The sequence below is a fragment of the Alnus glutinosa genome, chromosome 2 (assembly GCF_958979055.1).
Source record: "Alnus glutinosa chromosome 2, dhAlnGlut1.1, whole genome shotgun sequence".
Taxonomy (NCBI): domain Eukaryota; kingdom Viridiplantae; phylum Streptophyta; class Magnoliopsida; order Fagales; family Betulaceae; genus Alnus; species Alnus glutinosa.
The window spans coordinates 4,913,455-4,924,333 of NC_084887.1; the positions used below are offsets into that span (position 1 = coordinate 4,913,455).

At 33.5% G+C, this 10,879-nt stretch overlaps 1 protein-coding gene and 1 long non-coding RNA gene across 2 annotated transcripts; one reads left to right on the top strand and one right to left on the bottom strand.

Annotated features, from left to right (window-relative positions):
- Positions 1 to 1,191: 1,191 nt before the first annotated feature.
- Positions 1,192 to 2,596, top strand: LOC133861665 (uncharacterized). The gene is made up of 2 exons (XR_009899060.1): positions 1,192 to 1,401; positions 1,836 to 2,596. It is a non-coding gene; the product is annotated as an uncharacterized LOC133861665 (long non-coding RNA).
- A 4,667-nt stretch (positions 2,597 to 7,263) lies between these two features.
- Positions 7,264 to 8,045, bottom strand: LOC133861538 (uncharacterized). The gene is made up of 2 exons (XM_062297323.1): positions 7,579 to 8,045; positions 7,264 to 7,492 (listed from the first exon to the last, which is right to left on the bottom strand). Exons 1-2 carry the CDS (start codon positions 7,932 to 7,934, stop codon positions 7,435 to 7,437), a joined length of 414 nt encoding a protein of 137 aa, XP_062153307.1. The 5' UTR covers positions 7,935 to 8,045; the 3' UTR covers positions 7,264 to 7,434.
- Between the last annotated feature and the right edge of the window lie 2,834 nt (positions 8,046 to 10,879).

Here is a 10,879-nt window from a genome sequence, read left to right on the forward strand (position 1 = left end):
CTTATTAGGAGAAAGAATAGTGGTTTTGGTCGGTTATAATTAAGGGCATGTTTGAATTGAAATTTCTCAATTCTTTAACATAAGTGAATTCGTACCAAGAAATTTCAACAAAAAAGAAAAAAAAAAAAGAAAAAAAAAAAAAAAAAGGATAGTGAGTTAGACGAAAAGACAAGAAATTTGGAAAAAAAAAAAAGAAAGAAATAAATAAATAAATATATATATATATATATATATTTTCTAGGATTAGAAGGTCCATAAAGAATCAAAGTGAACCCAATAATATCATTAGAGAACATTTTTCCTAAAATAATAATTATTCTTTAAAAAATTATAAGAAAGAGATTAACTCATGACAAGACGAATCTTAATAAACATCTTATATAAAATAAATAAAGAGATCAAAATCCAAATACGTAATACTCTCTTTGATTCCACTAGAGAACATGCTCGTTTTAAAAAAAATAAATAATAAATAATTTTTTAGGACAAGGACAAAAGTCATATTTGTTTGTGACAAATACATTAACAAATAATTTAAAATATAAAAATAATTTTTACTCATATCAAATGCATCCATGAATGTATTGATATAACCACAAACTCAACATTAATTCTTTTATCAGATATTGCACTAAAATCCATTCTTATGTGTTATAGCCTTCATCTTTGATTTTTTTTTTTTTTTTTTTTTTGAACTATCTGAAAAGTTGACAAGTATAATTTTTTTTTTTTAAAAAAAAGAATTAAGAAAGAGTTTAACTGACAACTTGAATATTAATAAACATCTTATATAATATAAATCCAACAATTTGATTCCATTAAAGGACATGCTCCTCATAACAAAAAAAAAAAAAAAAAAGGGTTTTAGTTTTTAGGATAAGGGTAAAGGTGTTTGCTTGTGATAAATACATTAAAAAAAATCTTAAAAATATAAAAATAAAAACTATTTTTATATCAAAATAAAAAGAATACCCAAAACACTTTTAACTAAGATAAAAAATTTAGTCAATTAAACGGTCATCATGTGATTTTAGGTACATTTATAGTAGAGGAGGAAAATTCGTTCAAAGCAGTCTATTTCCAGCTGTTTTATTACGGCTCTAAAAATATTTATTTATTTATTTATTTATTAACAATAAATAATAATAGTAATAAAAGTAATAAAAAACAATGTAGTATTTGAGGAAAATCTTCTACAAGTGACATAAAATATATCGCCGGAGCTTAAATTCCCTTTTAATATCAGCCGGTACGCAACTCTGTCCCAGCTTGTAGGAGTCTGGCTCCACTTTTGACGGCGCCGTTTGTCCTCTTCCATGAAAGCTCTCAGTGCGTGGCACTGGATCAACTATGTCGCTGAAGCACTTCCATAGCGGTTGCTTTACCTTCTGCTCCTGAACTGTAAGTTCAACAATATATTTTTTTTGTTTGATGAATGTAAGTTCAACAATATATTTATTTCTAGCATGCTCAAATTGAGCTCAATGCTCGTTGAAAAACAGAGGCGCTTCGCGCCGAATTCCATGCCTTTTAGATTGGAGCTCACTGAAATTTACCTTCCTTTTTTTTTTTTTTTGAAACTTGGAGTTCGACCATTTAGAATGTTATTTCTTTGTTTCTGTGAATTTGAAATTGAAAACCTTAATTTTTCTTTTCTTTTTTGGGTTAAAAATTTTGAGGAGGATGAGTGTAAGTCTTTTAGATTAGATGGTGTATTGGCTCCCGGCCGTCTTGTTAGTGATGATAGTTTGGGACGAATTGGAGCCCAATTCGAACGTGGGATCGCAGTCCTTGAGTTTCGTTGCTAGTTTACTAATAGATTTGCCCTATGCAAGGGATGATAATTGGCTGGTGTGAGAAGGATGATTACGATGCTTCAAGGGGTGATCAAGCTGAATGGAGTGGGTGGCTTCTACCACATTTGGTCTATGTGGGATGATAATGTGGCTGATAGTGTGAATGTGATTAGCCAGGAGGATGATTGTAATGCTTCACGGGAAGATCAAGCTGAAAGGAGTGGGCGGTGGTATGGAATTGCCAGGTTATGAGAGTGAAAAGCCACAAACATATATGAAAGGGCCGGGGTAAAGAGTAGAGCTATTGTTGATGGGGCTCCATCGACCAGCAATGACTTCTGAAGTATCAGAGCATCGTAAATTAAAGCTACCTTCAAGATCTAAACCATTGGAGACTTTGGAAAACAATTATAGACAGGTATATGGTTGCTCAGTGTCCTTGGTGATATCAATTTTATGTTTTTTTCCATTGTCATAGGCGATCGCTATTTAATCAATTATGGGTAACCAGAATCCTGGGGACATTGGCAAGGTTTAGAGTGTCAATGAATTGCATGAAAATTCAAATCTTCGATCCAAAATCAGGGCTGGGTATTGGTGAGGGTGGGAGTCAACCAGTGGAGAGACAAGTTAAGCGTCCGAAACTGAATTTGAAGCCATGGTTGCGGCCTTTTGATTAATCTGATGCCAGTCTAGAAAGAGAAAGATCTGTAAAATTGCTCCAGATCTGATATGTCAGTTCTTATTTTATTCCATATTTTAGAGACGAAAGCTGCAATGAGATAATGTTTGATCTAAAATAGTATGTAGATCATTTTAACAATGTCGTTGAGGGAAAAAGGCCCCAAAACATGCCTTTCAGTTGTGGCGCAGGACAGGTTGGGTTTAATTAAACAGAACTTTTGCTTCAGGATGGGGATCTGGCGATTGGACTTAAATTTTAGTAAAAATTATGGGAGCATGAAAATACTGTTGGAGTTGAGAATGTGGGGATTCTCGAGTACACATGGTTATCAACTACTGTGATGTGCTAGTTACCAAACTATGTAAAATGGATACTTAATAAAGGATGCATGGAAAAGATAATAAAGGAGCCGTATCCATATCTCATTGGTATTGTGTACTGATTCTTTCTAATATTCCATGATACTTCACAAACAGGTCCAAAAATAAAAAATATATTTTTGCACTTTTTTGTTTGATAAGTAAATATGTTTTTAAACTTAAAAGATCTATCTGGTACTTTTGGGATACTTCTGATAACCATTTTAAAATAAAGAAGGATTAATATTGTAAGTGGATCGTCAGAAATGCAATGAAATGATGATTCATTTGTGTGTGTGTGTGTGTAAATGTGATATGCAGCCTCTTGACCCTTGAGGGTTCTTCATATGGTGTTGATCATCAGTAGGTGTGTTTGTGCCATCATTTTTTTTTTCTTCTTTGGAAATGATATCCAATTATTTTTTTAATTACTCAGCCATTTAAACATGAGTTCTTCAACTATGTAGATTGAGAATCAATATTGTGAGCTTTCACCTTCCTCTAGGTAGGTTACTTTTTTCTGTTTAATTTCCATTTTGGGGAAGCTGATTTAATAATCCTTTTTATGTTGGTGACAGTAAGATGCATAGGGTCCATGCTTTTAAGTATGCAAAAAGTGTACCTTTTTATGAACATTTCTCAAAGTGACAAAATTCGACATTTGAAAAATGTTTCTAGATGAGAAATCACAAATCTAGGCATAGCAGTGTTGCTGGAAGGTAGGTTTGAGTTGTAAAAAGGGGATCCACTGATCATTTGTCGAAGCGCGCTATCAACCACTGCTTTAATTGGGGTTTGCTGCAACTAAATACACCAGCGTTAGAAAAGAAAAAAAAAAAAGAAAGAGAGTATTTCATCTTGTACTTTTTCCACCTTGAGATTTTGTGCTACAATTATTGCATTGAAAATGGTTTCAAAGACAAAAAAAAAAAAGAAAAAAAAAAAGGTCATGTACAGTTAAGAGTAGGAAGCATAAGAAAACCTTGAAAGTTCATTTTCTCCTTGACATTCATGAAAAGGCAAATGGAGCAGCTACAGCTGTTCATCTGACTTTTTACCATCTCAACAGTCTTCTTATTTCCTGGTAAACAACAATGTAGATTAAGTTGTCCCAAATCTGGAGTACAAATGATATGTAATCCATATTTCCATGGATGATACATGTAAAAGGTTAACAACACGACCAAAACTAGTACTCTTTATGATATGCTGACTATTGATCATTTTAATGACAAGGTTCTATATGGAGTATCAATCATGTAATTGAGATATTCATTGTCAAATGCAAAATAAAGGGCATGAATAATAGATCTGAGACAATCTAGACCTGATGCATCTAGTCTTTCTGTTCTTCTCTCGGATGTTGTGTACTATTTGTGTTTTTTCTTAAAATATTCTTTTGTCTTAGTGAACATGTTGCCAACATTTAGATGAAGGACCAACTTATCAAAAAAAACATTTAGATGAAGGACCAGTACAAAACCATCATATGTCACATGAACCTTTTGATGTTGCGGAACCTCTATTTCGTCATTGCAGTACTTTTTTTAAGCCCTTGTAGTAGCATGCATAGCATCAAACCAAGATCTTACAATGAACACTTTGTGATTTACCTTTTCTTTTGAACACTTTGCTGCTTAATCCAATTAAATTTTGTAACATTAAGTGCTGATTTTATTTTATTTTTTGGCTTGTAAAAGTAGTTAGCTGTCTCAATTAAGTGCGAGGTAGTTTATAATTATATTATTACTGATTAAAGAGAACTAAGTTTTAACCTTTTATCAGCTTTTTCTTGTCACTCTTTTCAAGTGCTCACTAACAGTTTTGGCTTGGGTTTCAATTAGCAATGACTTGGTATTCCATTTGATTTAGATTTGTGAAGAACACCGAATAGGATATAGATTGGCATTGTTATTCTGATGACATTTTGTCTCAGAATTGCTATGGATTTATAAGGAAGTCCTTTTTCCAGTTGGGGCTGGGTGATACTACACAGATCTGTCTAATTGATTCACTACTTCTTGCAAATCATAATTTAACTCCTTAGGCCTTCTGCAACTGATGCAGGCACGTTGTTTGGGGGTGCTTGTCCTCAGGAACTGTTATGTGTTCATCTATGTTATTTAACATAGTTATTCTGGAATTATAAATTATCTGCATTTTCAGAAATTGTTTTAGTTTTCCTCCGCTAATCATTCTTGACACTTGATTTTTGTTAGAATTAGTTATTTGCTTTCCCGTCCTCCATTTTGAGTATTTATGCCCATTTCTCTAAGATGGGTTCTCAGAGTCAGGTAAAGTGGAAACTCTACATTCTAAACTTAGTTTAAAAGGTGGCTACTCTACCTTACCCTCTGACTTTGCCAATAAAGAAAAGGTAGAAAATAAAAAATAAATAAATAAAGAAAAGAAAAGAAAAGAAGGATTTTACTTTTAATGGGTTTTGTAAGCTGCTATTTGATTTCATCTTATAATGGTACATTCTTTTGCTTAGGTTCTCACAAAGAATGTAGTATCGATGACATTGCGATACGCAATCTTGATGTGAATCATTTTCCTAACAGTTAGTGGCTCTTCCACGATCATCTCTTTCTGGTGCATGGTTTTAGTCTAAGAGTACCCAAAAGTAAAACCTGTTCATCCTTTTGGTCTGTTGGGAACTATCACCAAAATTGATGATATAGGGTTGGGTTTGGAATATGGAAACTGATGCAGCATCAATCTTTGACCATTATCTCAATTATGCACCACTATATATGGCCTCATTTTTTTTTTTCCAATCACATATACACACAGCATAAAAATTAAAAAAAAAAAAAAAACAATTATGGTGAAAAACTCAAGCTAACACATCTTGTTTTTCGTGTGGCTGCAAATCACACCATATTGTTTATAGATGTATGGATCCTTAAACGAACGAGGTCGTACAATATGCTGTGGATAATGAAGATGTATATAAATTGTAAGTAAAGGGGGTCAACCATCACGAGATTGAATCATTGCCGGATCGTTCAGTTCTAACGGCTGGACACGGTTAAAGATCTGAAAATGTTGCCCTTGAGAGAGGAGGATTTGGAGTGATGACTATCAGAGGAAAGATCGTTAATGCGTAAATCTGATGTTCGAAGTAAGCTAGAAACTTAACCGGTAGAAAGAGTACTGGAGGAGTAGCAATAATGCTGAGAAGCTGCAGCAGCAACAAGATTGACAAACTGAACCTTATAGTTGGCGCAAGGCTATTGAAAGTACCAAAACCCGCATCACCAGATGCGTCAGGGATCCGCCATGCCAAAGCAGCTTCTGCTTTAGAGCTGGCCCAAGTCTTCTGATCCCATGATACCTGGTCAAAGGGGCATGGCAGGTAGTAACCAGATACCTTTCTCACGACTGACAGATCAATTCCAATATGCCTCATTTGGCACAAAGCATCACATCAGTTGTTACCGGCTAGATTCTCGAGAAATTTTGATAAGTTCGTGTAATATTATTTAGTAAATTGCTCAATTTTTATATAATAAAAATAACATGAGAGTGAAAATGAGTAATTTTTATTTTTATTTTTACTAGTACCGATCTAATGGCTGATTTTCATTGCCACATTATCATGTGTACGTATGACAATCATATAATAGTTTACTAATAAGCGTAACTCAAGTTTGGACAATCATGTGTATGGCAATCGTTTAACACAGTTTACTAATTAGCATTACTTAAGTATGGCTGTTATTGTAGTACTTTAACATTAGTACGGAGGCTTGAAAGGAGCAAAATTCCTACAATTGGTTTCCAAATTACTCCAATTGTAATACTTTAATGCGTAGATTACTTTAATTCAGACGGCCAATTGTAAGAGGCGATCGATCTTAATCGGCTTGAAAACAAGAGCATGGCTTTTACAAAGGGAAGTGCAAAACAGCAGTGCTCCTGATTTTGCACAACTACTAAATTGCCATTATCGTTGCAAAACATATGTGACATGTTATAATAATTTTGATCGGATAGACTCCATGAGTTTGTGGATTTTTACACCATGAAATACGAAGAGCAGTTGCAAGCTCAGGTCTAAATATCATCAACTTTTAGGATGTCTAAATCTTTTCTTTTTAGTTTTTCCTTTAGTCCTGTGGTAAAATCCTGTGGCTGTGAGAGTGACAACGTACAGCATAAAAATAAAAAGCAAAAGAAAGGTGAAATTCATAGCCCTAATTTGTGTGGTATCAATTGATTTTCTCTGATCACCATGAAATTAATACCTGAAATTCCCATAACTCCTTTATTGCAGAAATCGTCCCAACCTATGCATCAGGCGAAGACTTTACCCTATAGTAGTATTTGGGCTTCCCATTGAAGAAGCGGAAAATTTATATTCGCGAAAATCACATGCTCTAAAGACAAGTATCGGTTGGTTTAATCTGCATAGGCGGAATTCAAACTTTGTCCTTGATCAATAAGCAAGCAGTAGACATGAGTTGGGACAAAAGTTGAAGTATATGCTAAGATTACAGAAAAATAGTCGATAAGAATAACAACACTTTTGGACGAAAAACAAAACAAAACAAAACAAAAGAACAGCAACCTGCAGCAGCCATGGAACTCAAAACATAAACGGGGTCGGTGAGAATGCTGGAAAGACAATCGGTGCGGAATTGTTCCTGGAAACAAACAAAACAAATCAGCAACAATATCATCATACAATTAATGTTAACAAACTAACAACTGCCGTCGTAAAATTCAAAACCTGCAGGAATATTCGTCCAGGTCGGCGATACTGCGGGAATTGCCAAACGATCTGGGTTTGCTAGAGGATTTCTTGTCGGAAACCCGTGCGGCGCAGTTTTTGTCGAAGACCTTAGCGGCGTAACCGGCGTTGTCCTCTGATATCATCGAAAGCCGTGGCCTCCAATGCTTAGCCGCCGCAGCCGCAGCCGCAGACTTAGACTTGGAAGCAGAACTACTGAGCCTGTTGCGCCTGGAAGAAGGCACGATGAGCGACGCCGACACATGGGTGTCGGTGTTGGCGTCGGCGTTGGCTTCCTCGTGCGGCGGCGAAGGGGAGCATTTGGGACGGTAACATGACCGGAAGAAGAACTTCATTGATTTTTTGGGTTGTGAAAACTGGTTGAAACGTTTTGGAAACTTGGAGGAGCGAGAGTTACGTATATATAGGGTTTTGTATGTGTGGTACTGGTACGTGATCTAAGTTTGTTTCTGTGTATTGCTGGGTTTGTCCTTATCCCCCAATGAAAAGTTTGCAATAACCCTTTCTATGCGTTAAATACTATTTCTATTCTTTTATTTAGTTTATAATAAAATAAAATAAAATATATATATTCCCATAAATTGTCCGGCACGGTGAGCGGGCCTATTGGATTGGAATCTCTAATAATTTAGACAGTACATACACTCTAATACAGTCCATATAGAACTCACTTGTTCAAATAAATTTCAAAATATATGTTCGACTATTTACTTGAATAGTTGGGTCTCATATATATATAACTTGGCTCTATCTTATGTATAAGATATGATACGTTTATAATTTTCGTACAATTTTTGCATACTCTAACAACTTCTTTTAAGATCAACCATTTGATATTTAAGATCCACATGTAGAAAAACAGATTCAATGGTTAATTTGAAAAAAAGTTGTTAAAATTATACAAAAATTGTAACAATCATTTCTCTTGCAGAAATTAGTAGCAATTTGGGAAAAAAATTGTTAGAGATCATTATCCCATCTTATCCGAGCAAGAGTCCACCTGCCCAATTATAGGAATCTCCAATTGTAGAAGATCATAATACAAAATTTTAACCTTATCCATTAGTAAATCTTGCCTGATATTCTTAAGGATAAACTTTTATTGTTTGTATTTATGTGTAATTATTATAATTATAAGTATTTGCATACTAAAAGTGTGATTTGTGAATAACGAGGAATAGAAAGAGGTTTAATTTGTTTTAGCAATCACAAATTAATAAAATTATTTAATTTGCAGCATTTAATTTAATTCAATTGTTTTTAATTATGAATTAACTGATCAAACCAATTGACTATATATAAGTTGGTTGTTTTCAACAACTCCTCCAAAATTTTTGTAACCTACTATTGATTAAACAAGGGTGTTCCACATATTTTTCTCCAAACTAGATTAGATAAATTAAAACTTTAAATCCTTAAAAGAATGTAGTCATCTAAAGAGTGGATATATACAATGGGTCCAACATTGAATCTTTGTGAATCTCTCTTAATAAGCCCTTAAAAAAAGGGGGGATCTTTCACGACACCCAACTCTTTGAAACAATGTGAGTGCCGGCCATTGTTAGGGTACCACACAAAGACAGATAACAGATTCCCTCGTTATGATTCATACTATTTCAATTGGATCATTCTACTTCTGTTTCTAATTTTTTTTTTTTTTTTTTTTTTTTTTAAAAAATCCTATTAATTTAAAAATAAGACTTTTGAACGCACATGCACAAGGTAAACTTGTGTGTGTGTGTGTGTATATATATATATATATTTTTATTAAATTGAGTGATAGCAACGTAATATGAAGCACGTGGAATCGAATATTTTATGCAATGAAGTTTGACAAAACTTGTGGGAGCGAGTAGTAGACATTAGACAGACAGCAATAAGTCTGACAGCGATTTAATTTGGCTTTTCTAATACTTCCAGCCCTACATTTATGTGTAGCAGGTAGATCGGGAGTCGTAACATGAAGGTTCCAATTAAGGTTGTTGAAGCCGGCAGTTAATCATACTAACTAACCGTTATTTGGGAGAGAAGCCCTAAATTTTATTCCTTAGAAAATAGATTTTTTTTTATTTTTATTTTTTAATTTTTTATCCATGGCACTTGGCCTACACTCTTCTTTTTATTCTGATTTTTTCTTTAGTTTGTAAGTGTTTTCCGACCATATCAGCAATTTTAACATTTTCGTTATGCATCCGTTCATTTACCTCTATACTGTGCAATTCATTTTCTCCTTGACCGCTACTGCTGATTGCTGGTTGTGTTTTTGTTTTAAATAAGAGTTTTTTTTTTCCTCTCTTTAAATCTGCTATCATAGGCGATCTATATATGAGATGAAGGTTAGTTAGGTATGAGGGGTTATCTCTCACGACCTGGATAGTTCGATATGAAAGGTTATTTATCACGATTGGTTTAAATGAATTTTTAGGATATTTAGCTACCATTGTCTTAGATCTAGTCAGTTCGGAACTCTTTAGTTATTTTTGTACATGAGTTGACGAAAGATGAAAGCCATAGATACAAACAAAACACTTTATTGTAGGAATTTAGTTTGTATCTATGACTAAGTAACCTCATAGCATGTGACTATATTTTTGCAGAGTTTTTGTTATCTATATATATAGATGTGAATGTGATTACTAAAAATTATTAAATATATATATGCATATATCAATTTTAATGTAAACAAACGCGGTTAATAACTATATATATATATATATATATATATAAAACACCAAAACAACGTTATTTTGGTGAATTTAACAACTAGGTTCATCAAAATGACTTTATTTTGATGTTTAATACTCAATTGCACATATGAGGTGTTTGTATTTTCTTTGTTATATTTAAGCTGAAATGTGAAATCAATCTATGGATTTCATCTAAAATACCATGGTTTTAAAAAAATCCACTTAAACAGGCTCAAAACATCTCAAAACACACTAGTTCGAATCCTCCCTCCCCCTCCCCCTTCTCTTTTCTCCCTCTTGTGTGGACATATAAAAAAAAAAAATCTCAAAACGCTAAAAATTAACCTAAAACATATTCAAAATCTTCATAATTTATTAGTTTTTTTAACCGTCTAGATTTAATTTCTTTATTTCTAATAAAAAAAAATAAAATTGAATGTGGACCAAAAACTATGGCGTATAACCCGAATCCAACTCAATCAAACTATATATAACAATCTTCCCGACCAAAAAAATAAAAAATAAAAAAATTTCAGGAAATGCCGGGATATGGGGTAGGTTTTAATATTGCTTAGCAAAAAAATAATAATTTT